Below are 20,145 nucleotides of genomic sequence, written 5' to 3'. Positions count from 1 at the left end.
TGAAGCGTCACAAGGGAAAAATTTACATGAATATTTTTGCCTAGTCTTCTTTGCATCTGTGTGAAGAGGAGACAGGGGGGGGAAATGATGGACAGTAACCACATAGACTGTCAATCAAATAATATTCTTATTGTTATGTTGCACATTAAATATTCACATTCGTCATAAGAAATATATCTGATTCTAACAAATGGTATTTGTTTTATAAACAGATAAATAAAAAATGGCTGTAGGGCCATGGGAGAGCTGGGACTTGTTTGAAATCAATATGATATTTAAATGAGTGCAAAAAAAAATGTTGTGACACATACGGGCTTAAGAATTACCTTCAAAGTAAGCACAGTTACACCCAGCCACATCATTACTACATCATATGAAGTCTTGTTTGTGACAACCTGACAAATATTTTCATTTTCATTTCCTCTCTCTTTAAGTTGTTTTTGGTCATAACCAACTTATCTAGGAAGTATTTGACTCTTAAGCAGCTAAATGCTCCCCTGTGTCTGCAAGCTCACTACCAAATGGCTCCTTCTACTGTTTATGAATGTTATGGATCAAGCAGTAAAGCATGAGACACAGGAGTGTTTTTTTAAAGAAAAGGTGTGTTTTTGTTTTACCCAATAAAGAAAACTGAACTCACATGGTTAAATTATAAGACCGTGGCAAACACACACTACACAAACATACCCATCACAATGAGACAAAAGGGAGCTTAAATAGTGGTTTGGCAAAAACCAAGTTGAACACAATGGACACCAAGGCTGCTTTCGAAACCGCCTACTATACTAGCAGTACGTACTGATTTGGCCAAAATTCAGTATGTAGTAAGTAGTAAGTGATCAAGAGCAAAATCTGCAGTATGCCAAAACTCCCCGGATGTTTACTGATTTGGGAAAATTTCACAATATGTATCGGACTAGTTTGCCTTGCTTACTGTATCCCACAATGCACAGCGCTCGTTCCACTTTTTCTTTACTCTTTTGACGGGGGAAACTCAGTTTTTAGGTGCTGTGAAAATTATTAGATTCCATTTAAACCACTTCCTAACTTTTTAAATCATAAGTAATGCTAAAGAAGCAGTTTCACCATCAGCTTGGCCGTTGTGTACTTCCGCCCTCCTATCTGGAAATCCAGTGATGTCTGACCCAGCGTACTGTTGACCAGACCCAACAGAACAGTCATACTAAAACTAAATTCAAACTCAGTATGCAGTAGGCAGTACCTACTACCTACTACATTAGTGGGTAGTAGGTAGTACGTAGCAGGCCGTGGAAAACAGCCTAAATTCTGAAAAACTGATGCCAACCCCCCATGACATCAGAGCACATGGTCTGCTCCAGCAAGATGGCTTCAGCTTAAGGGCCTTGTCTGCCCTAGGCCACGCCTTTTGCCCAAACCAGGAAGTGCCACCCTTCACAACCAGGTAACTCAAACACAGACACAATCAGACGTGTATCAAATTACAGTGCAAAAATGTGCACACTTAATGTAGACGATGTAAGATTAAACAAAAAAATAATGTATTCTGAATCCAACTAAGTGTGTGATTGATTGTGAGTTAAAACAGGTGTTGATCTAATGGTGTTGTTGGGAAAACTAATGAGGTGAGAGCATGGCTAAGGGTGATATTACCTTTGTGTGGCCTCAACTATCACAATGAGATTTAACTTAAAAAGCAAAGTGTAGGATCAGACAGCTGAACATTGAAACTCTCTTTAATGCCCTGTAAATTTAAGGCAAGCTGCATTCAAGTGATTATTTTCTTACTGTAAGCAACAGCTTTCACCTTTTTTCCTCACATCATTTATACAATTACTGCTTGCAGAAATGTTACCTGTAGCAGTATCATATAGAAAGTAAATGAACATAGTGCCTCTACTGCTAATAATTTCATTTTTCAGTTCTTACTTTTTATGACTTCACTTTTTTTTGGACCACCGCAGCACCTGTTCATTTTTAACATCAATCATCAACTCCCTCCTCCCTCTCTCTTTCTTTTATTTCCTTTTTGTCTCCATGCTGTCCAAATCCCACCTACCCGGGCTGCCTGTCGGCCTGTCAGAACCCACCATATGTGTATTTATGCCAGTGCCACCATGCTTTTCCCTGCAGCACATTTGCATGAGTTTTTAATTGTTTGTTGCAGGATGTAAGCGTCACGTGTCGGTTGGACTCAGGCGGTGATTTGTGTGAAGCGAATTGAGTGTTTAGCAAGCCACTGTCCCGCCCCTAGACTCTCATCTGCCAACAACCATCTTTATTGATTTCAAACAATCTGCCACAGAGGCGCAGACGCATGGGGAGAAGGGGATGGGACAAAGAGAGGAGAGGGACAGTAGGGTAAAAAATAAGCTACAAAGGATATCAACAGGAAATTGGGAGAAAGAACCCTTTTTGTCATAAAGCTTCATCTGTCGCATAGGGGATTGTCTGTTCCTCTTCTGAGCCCCTTGATTCCCTCCCTGTCTGGGTCTCTGATTCTTCTCCTCCCTCCCCTCCCTCCTCTTAAATTTCTCGCTGTTTTTACTCTACAGGATGGTGGAAAAAATAAACAGATGGAGGAGGGTGGGATGAAGAGACAGCCGAGGAAGGATGTAGGAGTTCAAACTGAGAGAGGGGGAGGAGAATAGGTGGGGATGAGAGGATGCAGAGCCAGCGGGAGGATGGAGAGATGGTGGTAAAAGAGAGATGAAGAGTCTGATGAACTCATCTAAAGGCGGTCTGGGTTTTTTTTAATAAGCAGCAGACTGTGAAGCTACTCGGACCAGTCACTCTGAGTAATGAGAGAGAGGGAGGGAGAGAGCGACATAAGATGAGAGCATGAAAAGACAACGAGACTCATTATCCTCCAACCAATTTTCATCACCGTCCCGTCAGTAATCTCTCTCTCTCTTTTTCTTAGTCAAACAGTCCACAGCTCTGTTTGAGATGACAGATGAAGACCAATTACGCTAACTGTTTCGTTAACTTGAAGGGTGAATCCCTGCCATATTCCAGAGCATACACTGATAATCCTGTTGGCCCTGGAAATTACTCGCTCAGCACACCTGTGAGTGTGTGTGTGTGTATGTGCATATGTGTGTGTGCGTGTGTGTGTAGCCTTAACACCTCCAGTACTTAAGACTTTTTGTGGAAGCAGGAGGTGGAAGTGAGCGTGTGAAAAACATCCTCTGCTTGTTGGGTTGACAGTATTCGCTGGCCATGAACTCTCTGGTGTTGGATGAAGAATTATTTCAGGCTGATGACTGCTGTTGCTGACTTGGTTCCTTACAGTCTAATAGCTTTTTGCCTTGTCAACACTTCCTTGGCACTTAAACATATTTGTTTCTGTTCTGCTCGAGGTTCCTCCAGCATGGAGACACAAATTGCTACTTTTTCATTGCTTTTGCATTGTATTGTTCTAACCTAGAGTGGCTTTTATTGAGCCTTTACTTCTCTGTAGGTGCTCTGTTTCTGATTTGGCTGAATTGTTTTATATATGCAATGAGGAGAAACAGCTCTTTTGTAATTTTGCTCATAGTTATTTTCCTTATTGCAGCAGTCTCTCACAGTGAGGCTTTTATCCTGCTGGGTTTCAGCTCTTTGGTGTGTTGTTACAGGCTGTGCATGGTTGTTCAGTTAACTGCAGAGTGAAAGCTCTCTCAGTTATGTATAGCTTTTTCTCACTTACTACAAAAGTTGCTGGAAAGCCTTGATCCTTAACCCTTGTCTGAGTCTGTAGGAAGCTTCTGAGTGAGTGACGATTCAGTTATCATTCACTTTTCAAACATACAAATTCCTGTCATAATGAAAGTATTTACTCTATAAAGGTTGGGGAGATGTATACAAGCAAAAGTAATCCAAACACTCGAACCCACACTGGTCTTTTATACTGACTCAGCTGGCTCAGATATCTCTCTATATTGGCTTTCTTTACTGCCCCAAATTATGAAAATATCCCAGCTGGGAAATTCATGCTTTAGCCCTGATGTCCTATGAGTGTATTTTTTTTTCTTTGTTGGACACATGATGATAACTTTCACACAAAAAGACTTACCATGTGCGCACAAGTGTATAACCTGTTTTGAAATGATTATGTACTCAGTTTCTTGCTCTGTGTGCAGAAAAAGCCAACATGCTTTCAGATAACAACAGATTTCTCACAACCTCCTTCATAGAAGAAATAAGCTCCAGAAAATGCTAGAAGACAGAAAGCTAACTGTGAGTTAGTGAGCTACACCACAGAAGTTCATGATGAAGCTGTGCTCTAGCTAACAAAGCATAACATGGTCAATCGAAATTACGCTACAGCAAATCAAAAAGTGTTTTGGAGTTTCTCTGTTATATCGCATTGGTAAAAAATCTAAACACTTTAAATCTAAAAAAGGGACTTATTTTAACCTATTTTATGGGTTTGTCAGTAAATCAATTATGTGTAAAGTATCAATTATTGAAACTTTTTGGTTTCTAGTGAGGAGTTACAGCAACTTTTGGACTTATTTCACTTCAGAGAGCTATCACTGAACATAAAGCTTCATAATAATAATAATTATCTTTATTTAAACTTGATAATCATTGAGAGCAAAGCCCTCATTTACAATGACGTCGAGCATATTAAAGAAAATACATGACAAGCAAATAAAAGATAAAACCTTGAAATAATGATGATCAATTAAAAACAGACAACAATTAAAAAGTAATGTTAAAACCATTGAAAAGTAATGTTAACACAAAGTCAGTTGAAACAGGTGCAATCAGAGGTTAAAAAGTTTAATCATTTAAAATGACCAAAAGAAACAAATTAATTCATTTTTAAAGTGCTTTGAAGGGAGTTCTGTGCAGATGGTGCAAAAAAGCCAAAAGCAGATTTTCCTAGCTCTGAATTAATTCTGGGAAACTGGAGAGTGAGCCAATAGTAGATCTGGTGTGTTGTAATCCAGAGGACCAAACTAGCACCGAAGATAAATATGACGGTAGCATCCCAACAAGCGCTTTATAAATAAACAGGTATGAGTGTAAATCACGCCTTTCAGTCAGAGAAGACCATCCCACCTTATTGTACAGGATGCAGTGATGAGTATTGTAATGATCACCAGTAATGAATCTCAGTGCAGAGTAAAAAACAGGATCAAGAGGTTTTAAGGTGGAGGCTGAAGCATACCTGTACAAAATGTCACCTGAAGGTGCCTCTTTCACGATTTGTGTGACCTAAGACATACAAAATAACTTGGCTTGTATAAAGGGTTAGGATGGTTCCTTCTTTTTGGATTCCAAGACTCAATTGACTATTTTACAGTTTTATTTGGGTGAAAGAAAATAGCCCTACAGGCAGAGTATGCCATGTTGGGAAACCATCAGGAGGAAGCTCCAGTTTGAAAGTAGAGCAATGTCAAATCTGTTTCTGCCTCTCTTCAGTAAGGCTATGAGCATTGCATGGACAGACAGTTGAACAGTTGCACAGTTAAGGATATAGGATAACAGGTAGAAAATCCAATATTTTATCCAAACCAAAGAGACAACTGGACTTATTATTTCAGTCCATAGATATCAGATTTTTTCTTTGTTCCTCAGAGCATTTCATTTATTGATTGCTTGCTAGATGCAGAGAATTTGCAAGAAGCCAAGGTATAACCCGTGGGTGAGCTCACTGCTTGTATGTTTGTATCTGATTTAATTTCCCTTGTGGCAGTGTTAACCTTATTTCAGCTATTCAAATGATGTGATATGGCGAGCAGTTGGGCCGCCCATTTTGAGATAATTGATATAAAGGGAAGTTTTCCCATTCGTCTCATTATTGGCAGACTTTAGTTGAATAGACTCTTTTTAAATGTCTAAAATGCAAAATCTAATGTAGTCTTTAGTTGAGGAAATATGATATACATTGCATGTGGGAGGAAATCAGCCAGTAAAAAATCAAGAAGGGATACAACTATTCCTATCATCAGTCGTGCCCTAGTTCTTCAGTGCTCCGTTTATCTACCTGTTGCAAACATCTCTTTGGCCTCTGCAACCTCTGAAAGTGCACTTGTGGGATTTTATCTCCCTGAGGGAGCCTCACAAACCTACAGGTCACTGGCAGTGTTAAGGTCTGATGTTGAGATTCAGGTCATCACAAGTTTAAGGTGTGAGCCAGAGCTCAGAGCTAAGCTTTGAATGAACAGCCTTATAAAAGTGACAAGATAGGAGTTATACCAGCCGGATTCAGACAGACGAAAGAGCAATAGGACAGAAAATAAATGGTGGTTTAGGGCACAATTATCCAGGATTACATCTAATCACAATCATAAACACACTGCTATAAAGAGAGGCCATATTAGACAAAATGCCAATTAGCAGTGACAATCACCCCAATGGGATGTGAGTTCTCAGAGCAACAAGAGAAACCTAAAATAGCTTTATGGATTTATGTTCATTTCAGAAGGAAGCATAATTGCATATGTCAAACAGATCAAATGCAGTTTACAAGCTCTATCCAATATCTATCATTTCACATGATCACCAGCAGCAGATAGAGTATGCCCAAATGTTATTGAACTGTATATGTTTATATTTCAACCAGTTCTCTGTGCACTTTTGGGACTGCTTTCTTTGTAATAACTGAGAGGACAATCTCACCTCAAAATTTTTGTGAAAGTTCACTGTTTGTAGCAGCCTTCTCATCCCCAGAAGTTATTGTCTTTACCTTGGCACACATAGACCAGTGTTACTTTAGGAAAACACAAGTCAGATCCCATCAGATCTCAAATAAGCAAAAGTAAATGAGTGGTGACTCAGTTTTTGTGTTGGCTCTTTACTATGGTGTGTTGGATCAGAACTGACACAAACAGCTTTTAAACCCAAAGAAGAGTCGCCAGCTGCTCCAAGAATTTTTGTGAAACCTCACTCTGCAGCTGGTTGGTATATGGCGTTAATACATACAATACATTGATGATGTTCATGATCATAGCTGTTGGTCCAATGCCTGTTTTTGAGGCAACTGTTGAGAGCTGTTACGGTTGTCAATGCTACATTGGCTCATGAGTTCATGCTGCTGAGAGGTCATGAACACATGGAACATGTGGTTAAAGCCATAGACTGTATAAAATATGGACATAGTATCCATGACGTCACCCATCTGTTTCTGAAGAGCTGTTTGAGGCCATATTGCAGCCATATTGCTTCTGTTGAGCCAGTGTGACGTAAAGAGGCAGAGTTTTAGCCTCCTAGCCAACAGCTACAGTGTTCCTGCAGTCAGCTGTGCCTCTCATTGGAAGGCTCATAATCTCAATATCTTCGAAATTGCCACGTTTGAAAAAGATCGTCTTTTTTGAATTGGTGTGTATGTGGTTTCTGGTACTTCCGGAGCCAGCCTCAAGCGGATCCTCGATGAACTGCAGTTTTTAGCACTTCCACATTGGACTCATATTTTTAGACCGGAGGTTGCCGCTTGGTTAAAGCACATGCCCCAGCAGTGTAAACCCCCACTCTTGTTTCCCTACGATTTCTGTTCCTCTCCAGCTGTCCTGTCAAATAAATACATAAGTCCTTAAATGGTAACTTTAGTTGTTTCACCTTGTGTTTTTTGTTTGTTTGTTTTTTCCGTAGTAGATATTGTTGCTCAGGATTCCTCTAGTGTTGTTGTGTGAGTACTGTTTTCACAGTATTCTAAGAACTATGGAGCTGGGTCCTTGAAGTTTTCATAGAACTATGAAATGTTCCTGTGGTTTCATCCTAAGTTAAAGTTTACAGGAGTCACTCCATACTGAGACACAGTGAATTTAACCGTTTAAATCTGATTGCACAGTTGGAAATTTAGCAAACTTCAAGCTGCTACTGCTGATGCACAAGCTTTAGTTTAATGTTCAGGTTTGTCTGTTTAAATCGGTGGTATCATATATCAGTGTTCATTTTTGTGTGATATGGATATAAAAGTAAAAACTCTTAGTTGCTATATTTGTATTCAGAGACAAAACTAAAGAAAATGTGTTGCAAATGTGTTTGCAGATTGCACCTTGAATTATAGCAGATTCTTGAAAGGAGACAGAAAGTTATTTTCACAACTGTAGTTAAAACAAACTTTCCACCTATGACAATTTGCATTTAAATGTAAACATACTGTACAGCTCTTCCTCCTGAGTCAAGAGATAAAAGTCAGATCTGTGATGTTAAGATGATATGTAGCCATCCTGGAACACAACAACATCTTTAAGTGTCCTTTCTTTGTGTCATTCCCCCCAGAGTAACATAAAAAAATTACCAAATGTTGTAGGAGGATAAAGAAACCATTCTACACACACACTCATAGGAAAGTCTGTTAACATAGTGGCTGAACACATTGCATCAATGTGCTGATGTCAGATGAATTGTAGTGAAGTTAAATTAGTCTGGATGTTGCTGGAGTCAGACTTCTTGGAACCCATTCAAGGAACCCTGCTGAGAGCTGAACTGTGGTTGTGGAAAGGAGAGGTATATAAATGCATGTGTTTTTTTGTCTGTTGATGTGTGTGTGCGCACCAATAAGTCTAAGTCAAATGTTTGAGGTCTTTAGAGGTGTTTTTCATCCAAGAAAATTGTGAGTCGGCTGTAGAAAGTGGGAGGAAAACAGCGCCCGGCTCTCAGAGCGGATAAGGATTCGGCAGTTAGGTGAGGCGGGTGATGTGTATGGATGAGGCCATGATGGAGAGAGCGAGAGAAGAGGGAGGAGGGTGATGTTTACGGGCGGGGAAATGGGGGTGGAGGGTGTAGGGTAGCGGGGCCAGTAAACTGCTTGTGAAATGAAAATGGCTCTTTAGCAGAATCCAGGACACTTGGGCGCTGCACTGGATCAATGTCTCTGATTTACTGTCTGAAAGCCTGTCAGAGGGAAAGAGAGGCAGAGGGGGGAGACTGAGGACAGGGGAGGGAAGGCTGGACAGGGAGAAGTTAGAGGTAGAAGAGTCCTTTTAATGGAAGGAGAAAGAGGAGGGACAGGGAGAGGTAAGGATGGAGAGGGAAATTGTCCATCAGGGTGACAGAACGGGGAGGCAGAATCAGAGGGATTGCTCCTCAAGTCCTCACGGCTGAGATACAAAATCAATCTGTCAGGGCAATGGGGAAGGGCAATCTTGTTTTGTGCAGGGGATTGGTGCGGCCATTTGGGGTAAAATCAATAGGGGAACTATGGCGCTTCTTAAATCCTTACTATCCCACAGAGGCCAGTTATATTGATAAACATGGGAGCGTACGTATGCAGTACACAAATCTTTAACTTGACCTGTCAGAAAAGGAATCTGTATTCAGCTGGTGGCCAAAGCATCTGAAAAGTCAAGAGAAGCTTTCTGCTCCACACTTAAATCATGTAAATGAAGAAAAGACAACTATCTATCTATCTATCTATCTATCTATCTATCTATCTATCTATCTATCTATCTATCTATCTATCTATCTATCTATCTATCTATCTATCTATCTATCTATCTATCTATCTATCTATCTATCTATCTATCTATCTAGTATGTAAATGTGTGTATTGTTTTTGCCGCTCTACATTGTGTCTACAGTGTGTGGCTGACTGTGTTCCCTCTTGTAAGTATCTCTATGTCTAAGTGAGTTAAACACACACACACACACAGGTGGAGCTCTGGGCCGAGGATGACAGGCCGGACGTCTCGACAAGAGTGTTCTCCCGCACCCTCGGGACACAGGGAGTCTGGGTAGGTGGGGTGTGGGTGTGGGGAGGGGGGGTTATTTTATTTTTATTTTGAGTGTTTAATGTATTAAAAGGGGCCGGGGTAATGAATTATAATCTTTAATGCAGAAACCGATCGATACCACCAAGAGAATAAATCAGCTTTTACTGAGAGCGTCAAAGCCCCTTAATACACTCCGGGAGAGAAAGGGAGTGCATGGGGGAGGAGGAGGAGGAGGAGGGAGGGAGGCAGGCAACAGGGACAAACTGTAAGGAGAGGAGAAACAATCCTGAGCAAAGCAGAGAGAGTAAGGATGATGATGAAATAGAAGAGAGGCGAGTAAAGAGGAATGGGTGGAGAGAGAGAGAGGGAGGGAAGTTATAGATGAACAGACTCACCTTTGGGCTAACCTCATTGAGTAAAAGCCTGCTGAAAGCACAGAGATTTTGACAGTTTTGTGAGGAGGCGAGGTTGCAGGGTCAGCCGGTGTGTGCTTACACACTCCACTTTCTTGTTATTTTTCTACCCAGTTGTATTGTGCTCCCTCTCAATGATCCCCTCCCTGACTACTGTCGCCTGCAGCAAAATATAATTAATTGAATTACACCACCACTTCTCGATCAAAGATCACCTCGCCGCTCTCTTGTCTCACTGCCTGCCCAACTGGAGGGGCCTCTGCTGGGACACAAAACCTAGCAACAATCTATGAATTACAACTTTTCATTAACACAAAGTGAAGTTTCTAAGGTGTGCGCTGATTCCAAATCACTCTAGTTGCAGAAACAAGCCTGAGAAGATTAAAAAAAAAGAGAGCTTGATTTGAATTCAGTTGAAAGATGAGCTGATTCATCTCAGAGGCGAGGACCAGGAACACAAATCAAATGCACCACTAAGTATTTAGGATGCCTTGCCTGTTCAGTTAGTGGACTAAGTGGTTTAAGTGAGGTCTTGGTCACTGGAGGCTCTTTAGGAAGACACAGTCATTAAAATTTGATAGCTTAAGCTTGGAGGTAAAATGGGAAGAGAGGGGTGAAGAGGGAAGATATACAGGAGAGAGTTTTGGAGAGAAAATGAGAGAAAACATAAAAAAAAAAAGAATAAGTAAAAGTAGCCCTCAGACAGAAAGAGAGGAAGTCCTACCTTAAAGAGGAAAGCCAAAAACAATGAAAAAGAGGGTTGAAAAGGTGATGTTATCTGATAGTGTTACACCCCTCAGGTGCTCAATAATTAAACAGCTGAGAAGACTCTCGAGCTCCAACTGTGATGTCAACCAAGGCAACCATCCATCATTCATTGCTTCAGGGATCAGGGGTGGAGATGGCACTTAATCACTCATTTTCTGCCCAAACTTTTCTCTCGATATTTTGTTTTCTCTGAGGCTTTTCTCTGACTGCTTCTTGTTATGCTTCAAGGGAGAGGGCATTCGTTTATTTATCCTTCTGAATAAACAGAGGTCAGGCTGCAAACAAATCACATTCCTGTCTTTTCTTTTATTCCTCCTTCTTCTTCTCAAACGCTCCTCTTAAAGAATTTCTCGATTCTGCTCAGGGGTCAATAAATGAAGGAAAACAACAACCTGTGAATCCTCTCGCTGTGTGTGCATCCACACGGTTTGTCCTCTGAGAATTTAAAGCCTTCCCCTTCACTTTTTGTCTGCGGGTGCTGTCTGTTTGTGTGCCTGAGGGCGTGTGATTGTTGCATTGCACTCATAATAAGCCGCTGAGTGACTGGCAGAACCAATATCTTGCTATCGCTTTGCCCTGCGCTCACTCAGGCGGCTCGGTGTGCAGCCCCCGTCATGCATCTCAATTCCATAAACACAATGTTCAGAGCCGAGAAAAAGGGTCTGCTTTTTGATTAATGTCGCCATGACAACTACATAATTCATGAATTGTATTAGCGATCCATTTGTCATTTGCAAATCATAATTCAGGATGGGATGTGCGTTTAGGGAGGGCTGGCTGGAGAGAAAGAGCTACGGCCTGTTATTATCCTGTGTGTTGTCTTCTGCACACACACACACTCACAGCAGAAAACAAACCCCTGCTGGAAATGCTGACGTATCCTTGTCCTAATCTTGGGAGCAGAAGCTCTTTGGAGGCCGCCTGTCTTGTAAGAGGCTCCTTTTAGCTTCATGATGAACTCTCAGGTCTGCTCATTTGGGAAGCTGCATGCTAATTCTCCTGTCTTCATCCGTCAGTCCGTCTGTCTGTCTGTCTGTTGGCAGCGGCCCGGCCAGCTCCACACTGACACCGTTTGGCGTGACAGTGAAAAAAAGTGAAGGAGGATTCTCATTAAAGCACCAGAGCAGATTATTTGCCATTTGATCAATGACTGGATTTACACTGGAAGTCTAAAATGAAGTTGGATTTTCAACCATATGTGAGCCAGACGGCAGGGTTTGTGCATGTTTATTCTGCTGAGCACAGATCAGATCCAAGGGTTACAAAGAGGTTTATCATTAGATTTATATGTTTATTTTGCTCTCTGAGCAAATCTGACCCGCAGAGTGAGGCCCAAAGCTGGGTAGTAGATGACTTAATAATTTCCTCTTGGTTCTCTATTGAAATACTAAATCTTAAGTGCTTCTTCTTGGCACCTTTATTAGATATGTCAATGCCTGAATATTTTAGCTCTGTGTTAACCTTGATTCGGGGCTAGTATTTCACATTTTATGAACACCTGATATATAACAGCTTCTCCCTTTTACCTTAAAGCCTTCCTCACAAAGTATGTGATCAATTAAGAGAGTTTGAGAGAGCTGATTTAATGAGAAGGTGATCCGAAGGAGTAGCACTAGCAGGGAACACTTCCAGTTCCTTCTCCATAAGGGTTTATGGAAGACTAGATTAAAAACTTCATGCACTGAGCTTTAATGCTGAGGTGAAGTTTGAATATTGAGGACTTTTACCTTTTCCACACCGTTTGGGTATTTCTTTCACAGCTCAACCACTCAACCTAGGCCCTTTATGCTAAAGTACTCATGAGTCTTCTTCTGAAAACTACTTCAATAGTCCTGTTTCCAGTGGACTCACTGAACACATGTAGTTTAGTGTTTCTAAGTACACTGCAGAACAGCTGATTAAGTTAAGTGAAAACTATGTCCAAATCACAGCTGTCAAATTACTAAAAATGATTAGTTAATACTGAAAATGAAGAGCACAAGGATAAATAAAGCTTTATATTTATGTTTTCCTTGAATCTGATCATTTAGTACTCATAAAGACAAGCACTAAAGAAAGAGAAGATTTTGCCAAGACCAATAAGTTGGTCTTGGCAAAATCCCTTTGGCTACTGTCATCAGACTTCAAATTGCAATATTTCAAGTTTGTGTTGCAGTATAGTTGATGAACACTAGGTAGACAGACTGCAGTAGTTGTATAACTTAAGTTGATGACACAATACCTCAGTGAGAAGAAATCTAGCTTGACATTAACTTGCAAAACACATTATTATCTTGATAACTTATAGGTAAAAACTAGGGATGTACCGATCCTACTTTTTAGGTCCCTATACCGATACCTGGGCTTTGGTATCTGCCAATACCGATACTGAACCGATCCGATCCCTGTATTGATTTAACAATCTCTATTCCTTAATGTGAGGATGGAATCATGTTTTGGCAACTTCAGGCTTTTCTGACTTTGAAAACCACAATGAAATGAACATTTTAAACTGACAGTGTCAATATTCAAGAGATGATAAATGCATACCAGCAGTTTGGTGAGTAAATCTTCATAACCAACAGATATTACAATTCAGCTGTAAACCTAAGCAGTGGATAAGAGGAATTAAATATTCTGTATAGAAAAGCTGCTTCAAATGAGAAAATAAAAAATAGGTCAACGTAGTGTTTCCAACAGAATGACCTGTACCTGTGGCAGGGAGGAGGGATATTAAAATCGGCACTATATATTTGCCCCTTGTCACCGATATCCGATCTAGCTTTTTGAGTCCAATCTGGCCGATATCTGATACCAGGATCGGATCGGTGCATCCCTAGTAAAACATGTACTGTTAATGTATGCATTCATTTGGCCCTCCATGCAATGCAGCACATTCTGGGTACAGTGCCTCTAATAATAACAATACATTTTTATTTATTTATAATATTTCCTGTCCCCTTTGAGCTACTCATATTTTCCTATTCCTGTCTTGGAACTTGTTTTCACCCAAACAGAGATGTGATCAGTTTGATAACAGAGAAGTGACATATGGCTGATGTACTGTGGTGAGAAACACAGCCAACATAGAAAAAACCCAGAAGTACGTTTTTCCTTATCAGCATCCATTGTCTGGTAGACACGGGGTGCAAAAATAATATTTGTGTTTTTAGCAAGCACAACAGGTATTTAGTTAGCATTTTATTACTGTGCTACATATTCAGGCACCTTGCCTCCCCATGGGTGTGCTTATAGATGTAACACATTTGACTGTCTCTGTAGGTAAACAATTTATTTGTGCCAAGCACAAAAAAAGGAGGAACTAAGGACTTGATGTTGAAAAATAGGCTGAAGGAGAATAACAATAAATAACATAACTAGTAATAATTATTTGTGGTAAGTGGAAAAATAATAAAACATGATGTCAGTTTAATTTCAAGTTCCCTGAAAATGTGTTATTACATTCTTCCAGAAAGGCTCCATAGAGAGGCGGTTCATTTATTTACTTGCACACACTAGAAGTCATTTACTGAAGGATTTATTTATTCATGTATTCAAAACTACTTGAAGGGGAGCATATTTAAAATAGCCGGACATAGAAAACCATTACAAGCGTTTGCCAGGAGCATATAATATAAAACTGTTTTTTTTTAATTGAGCGTCGACTACAGTTCTTTTCAGGCTGCTGCCATGTCTTCGCTCAAGTGTTGATTGTCTGGAAGGCAGAAAAGATCTCAGTCTAATAGGCCCATGCATGTTTTATTAAGAAGAGTATTAGCTGTATCTTCACTGATTGTAGATGTTACAGCTACTCTCAGGGCACAGTTTTACTTTACAGTCAAATTTTTATTCAGCTTGACATTTAACTTGTTTCCCAAAAGACCTTCTTCAATTCTGTGCATGTAGCCAAAAGCCCTCCAAACACACACAACCATTTTAGGAATATTTGAAAAACATAACTATTTATTATTTTGAAAATATTTGAACAACTTAAAACAAATACATGACAGTATATTCTCATTAAAATATTTTCTTTCTTTTTTTTTTTTATGAAAATTTAACTAGTTGGCCCGTTAGAGTAGGAATTTTTGAAAGTGAACATTGCCAGACATCTTCCTCATTCCTCTCTCTCTGGCTCACTTCTGTGTTCTTCCTCCTCCACACTCTCCTGACTGGTCAGTGGTGCTTCTGCTGCCTGTTCTGAGTTTGTTTGGCCTCGCTCTCCCTCCCAGAGGACAGTGGAGGTATTCTGGTTGGAGCGCAGTCGTGTGCGAGGAGGTGTTTTGTGGTCACCTGGGCTAAAGGATTGGGAAACTCCAGAGCCTCCTCTGGTCAACCCGAGCCCCCATCCGTGACGAGATCCCAGTTTACGACGAGCTCCAGAACCAGAGCGTGGGGGTGGAGTCCTGGGACCTGAGATGTCAGGATCTGCCTGAGATTGGGCTCTTCTCATAGGAGAGGGAGAGACGGGAGCACTGCGGGGATCTGAAAAACAGGTGAGGTTAAGAAACAGTCTTCTCAACTACACATTGTGGAAAACTTTTCTCTACAGTCAGGGGCACTGACACTGGCATATGAGAAATCTCTTAACTGTGGCAAAGGTGGAAAATCTAGTAGTCTGACTCCGGTCTATCTCTGCCCACCAGCCCAAATGTTTTTGACCAACACATTTAACATGTAAAACAGCTCCTGGTGTCCCTGCAGCAGCCTCAACTATGATCTGTGAGTGAGTGATTTGTTTATGAGAGCCATGATACGCTGCTTATTCTGCTGGGGTAAAATGAATAAAGTAGACTTTAATTTGAATGTCTTATTCAGCAGTCATAATCAATATTGAGTCAATAAAACCTTCATGCTTTTAAACACAGAGTTAAGTAAGGCATGCATGTATGTTCATGCATCTGTTGACTGTAATCCACCTGGGATTCATCTTTTACAGTTGTTAATGTTAGAAATGTAAGCACAGCAATTATAGATTTCTAAAGATACAAGTTCTTCTACGGAAGATTAAAATTAAAATTGGATTTCACTACACCGTTATTGCATAAAAGATGAAAAAATCAAATCAATAAGAGTCTTGCACAACGGAGAAATGTGAAAAACCTGCACTAACATTACTGAAGAAGCAACATTCAAAGCAGTACACTCGTTCAATGAAACCAGAGTTTCTTTATATGAGAACTACACTACTGAGTGTATTTAATATAAGGGTATTAAAATACAATTTATAGAAAATAGTAACGGCTGGAACAATAACTCTAAAACCATTATACACCCTCTACAAACAATCACTGAAAACTCTAGATAAAAAATCAAGGAACTACCACCACTGTAAAATCATTACGAAATATAACTTAATGACCTTTGACAGCTTTCTTTGTTATGCAGATATGTGCCTGATGTATAAACTAATTCATGATCAGGCCCCACCACCACTTAAACAAGGTGTGTTACTCTGCAGGAACAATCTTAGGGAGACCAGGGCATCAGCTAGAGGAGACTGTTCAGCTAAACTTAGGAAGACTGCATTATGACAGTCTGCATTTTCAGTCAGAGCAGCAGGAAAATGGAACTCAATCCTGACTCATTTTAGAGACTATACAAGCCTCAGTGTTTTTAAAAGTACACTGAAATTATGGCTAAAGGAAAAACAATCATGTGATCATCTGAATGCATCAAACTAGAGACAATGAAATGCAATTTTAAATGTGTTGTTATTAGTGATGGACTGTGTTGAGTAGCCTATGTATTGTTTTAAATGCTAATGTTTTTTATCATTTGTATTGTGCATTCGTTTACATCTTCCTGCCCAGGGACCACAGATGAAAGTTAGCTTATAGCTAACTCTGGCTTGACAGTTTTTGTTTTGCATGGCCCCTGTCAAATAAACTAATAAAATAAAAAAAATTATAATAAAAAAATTCAGAGCTGCGCATTCCTCTTCGCGGGCTATGGGATCTGTACATGGGGTACAATCTAACTATTTAGCTAAGCTGGCGCCCCTTGAGGCCAGTAGCTCAGGTCAAGCTAACCTGCCATAAAGAAGTGTAGTTTCAGGATTAAGCGTAGGCTTAGTGATTTTTTAAATATTGATCAAACATTAAAAATAAGATAGGGCAGAAGTGGAATATGTCTTGGCTTGCTCAATCTGCGCATTACCAGATACAGGCACAATAAAACCCACCTGTCCACCTGGACGGGAACAGAAAGAGCCGCTGATATACAGCTTAAGAAAGCAGGATAACAGAAAACACAAAGAGATTTAAAAAATGAAATTAAATGGGGACAATGAAAGTATATCACACAGAGAAGAAAACATCTGAAACGCAGGTTAAAGCTTGTATCTTGGCTTTGAAAGTGCCTGCATGCTTTTTTCCCCCTCCTTCAGTCAGTAAATTCATTCAGCCGTCAAGGTGCATAAAAAGAGAATGAAGCCTCTTTTCCTTTCAACATGTGGTTAGCGGAGAAAACCTGCCTCAGTAAGTCTTGGTGCTCTGCAGGGGGAGATCTGAGAAGAGGAGTGCGGTATCAATGCTGACCACACTTGGTAGTCATGAGATGATTTGTATGCATGCCTGTAGCCGCGCTTGATGGGGTGAGCATGTGAGCATATCTTTGTGAAAACCAGTCGGCTGCTGTTTGTGAGAGGTAGTGTGCTGGTGCGTGCATGTGTGTGTGTGTGTGCAGGTGTGTGTGGTCTCACCAGGCTCCGATGTGTGTGTGTCTGATGTAAATTCAGTGCTGTCGGCCAGGTTTTCCACACTGCCCGCGGCAGTGAAGAGGGCGCGTCCCTCTTTCCCTCCTCCCCGTGGTTTGATTAGCTTCTTCATTCTGTCTGCAATCCAGTTAGATTTCCTATGAGGACATAAAGGATAGGGAGCGTTTACAAAAAAAGGAAATGAGTTGGGAGAGTGTGTGTGTGACTGTGTTTGTGCGCACACACTAAAAAGCACAATGCCCTGATTTTCAAGAGAACAGTAGGAGGATAACAAGTGTCACAACGGATGCGTCTTACTCACAAAATTGCATTGTGCTCCGTGCTTTTTGCTTTTTGACGTGAAATTTAAAATGAGAACAAAATAGTCCTTAAGGTCCCAACTGTCACATCTTATGCCAAAGACGCAGACTTGTAACATGACATCAAGAAAATCAACGTAGAACTGTTATAATTAAATTGTCACAGCCATACTAACTAAAAACACACTATTTTGACGCTAGAATAGTTCAGCAAAAAAAACCTCTTACTTTTCAAATTTAATTTATGGTTCAAAATCCCTGCCAGCTGTCCAATCAAACACTGTTCTGTTTCTCATATGTTTGGTTTGAGGGATGATAGGAAACAAACAAAAAGTGAGAAAGCTTCTCATCTGTATTTTTTCTGATTCAGAGGAGAAGCAGAGTAGAAGAGTACAAGGAGAACTAGCCTCTGACGATCCTCATCTGTGACATGTATGAAGAAAACCTGCATCAAAACAGTGACACTTTTTGCTCTTTAACCTCAAATCTTGCTCTAAAACCTCTACATTTCAATTAATATATTCTATACACAAAGTGCAACTATGGGCATGCCACATTGTTTCAGGCTCTACTTAACAACCAACAGCTTGTGAAGCAAAACATATTCAGACTGCAAGGTAAGCTTGAGGGAGCCCGTCACTGAACAAAACCAAAACAGGGAGAAAAAAAAATCCTGTACTTTGTGTCCTTGATTCTGTCTGGAAGAAAAGCTTTCATAACAATAAAGACGCTTGAAAAAGTCATCATGCCGATTCTCACAGCGTATATTTCTTCCAACAAATTTTTTACAAGATATAAACTTAACTTCAAAGAACAGTATTAACCAGAACAAGAGCTCTCAGTTCATAAATCCTCACCAGCTGACATCGGGGAAACCATTTAACAATCAGGATTTTTTAAAAATGTTAATTTTTTGTTTAGTTTGTTTCTTAAAGTGAATTATGTTGTTTTTATGTAAACCTAATTGACTTGCCAAAATGTTGGAAATGTCTTTCTATAGAATTCATTTAAATTCTAAGCACTGAGACAATCCAGCTATTGTCGATAACCTGCAAAACGTTGACCTTCATACATTTCTTGATTTCATTTTACTTTTTATTTGGAACTCATAATCATCTTTGTGTATCAAACATGCAGCACAAACACACTCACAGCCTTGCATTCTGCAGGAATATTGTGTCGTACTGGGAGGCACAGGTGTCATTAACTAATAAAGTGGAAATATATCGGAGTAATATTTTTATACAGTACTTGGCTTTGCCAGCTGGAGGTTGCATGCTTGGCTCGAGGACTCTATACTGATCCATAATCTTCTCCACCAACTTCTGTTTCTCCCGACGGAGCTCGCTCAGCTTCTCCCTGAAGGAAAACATATGAAGTGTCAGAACAAAGCAGCTCAGAAGAAGAAGAAGAAGAAAAAATGAGCTCGAAAGGGTTTGATTCATTTTATAGATTCATTATCAGTGCGAGTAGATTGAAAATGTGATGTAACATTTCTGATAGTGTAAAAATAAGGCAGATTCTTTGAAGGCTCTACTAAGAAATGGATCTTGCAGTGATGTTAATAATGGAGTGTTTTCAAAGCAGCAGATCAGAGTAGAGGCTGTGCATGGATGTTAATGTTGGTTTGATGCTGGGAGTAAAGAGTTCAATGTTTGAGCTGTGGTGTGGACAAATATAAAGCAAAGCAGCGGCTCGGCAAACCTTGACTGAATGAAAGACATCTCAACACAGAGTCACTGATGGCACCAGCTGACCGCTGGTCACTGACACACAGCTACAGGCAGGAGAGATAAGGGATGGCCAGTATAAAGACCTGAAGCAATATAAGCTACAGAAGTCTGGGGACAGCAGTGTATGCTGGTCAGCTTGATTCTGACCGCAATCTCTTAGGAACACGTCAGGATTATTTTCATTAAAAAAAGTGTTTTGAACAGTTACTGGAGAGGATAGACTAACCATAAAGAGAGGTGCTGTAGGACTGCATAGATTCACTGCAGATAAATGTTTTCCTCTTTTTACAGAGGTCAAGAGAATCCTTTTATAAGGCTGTTCCTCATTATCACACAAAGACACTCCTTCCTGTGTTGATTTCAACACAAGCCACATGTTATTGAACTGCGTAACTGTATTTATCTAGTAGAGAAATGTTTTATATTAACAGCATGATAGTTTCAGATTTTAATATTAGTGTTCTTCTTCTCTGATGCAGAATAAAATCCCTCTGCAGCCATCAGGCAGATTGTAGTGGAATTTGATGCAGACTTTTATGTCCCCCCCAGGATAATTTGTTAAAACTCTTCTGACTTTGCTTTACAACCAACTAACTATTCCCATCA

The 20,145-nt window shown here is 40.1% G+C and overlaps 1 protein-coding gene and 1 long non-coding RNA gene across 2 annotated transcripts in view; one reads left to right on the top strand and one right to left on the bottom strand.

Moving 5' to 3' along the window:
* Positions 1–1,326: 1,326 nt before the first annotated feature.
* On the top strand, positions 1,327–18,549 carry LOC117817881. The gene is made up of 3 exons (XR_004632246.1): positions 1,327–1,423; positions 14,970–15,285; positions 18,177–18,549. It is a non-coding gene; the product is annotated as an uncharacterized LOC117817881 (long non-coding RNA).
* The window catches only part of ccdc88b (coiled-coil domain containing 88B), a 58,996-nt gene continuing 53,161 nt past the window's right edge, over positions 14,311–20,145 (bottom strand). Inside the window, 3 exon segments of the mRNA XM_034690681.1 lie at positions 14,311–15,274; positions 17,493–17,644; positions 19,058–19,165. Coding sequence (XP_034546572.1) covers positions 14,907–15,274; positions 17,493–17,644; positions 19,058–19,165 — 628 coding nt within the window. The 3' untranslated portion in view covers positions 14,311–14,906.

This window comes from Notolabrus celidotus, chromosome 8 (assembly GCF_009762535.1).
Source record: "Notolabrus celidotus isolate fNotCel1 chromosome 8, fNotCel1.pri, whole genome shotgun sequence".
Lineage (NCBI taxonomy): Eukaryota > Metazoa > Chordata > Actinopteri > Labriformes > Labridae > Notolabrus > Notolabrus celidotus.
The sequence above is the reverse complement of the archived record's forward strand: the minus strand, read 5'-3'. Positions and strand labels throughout refer to the sequence as shown.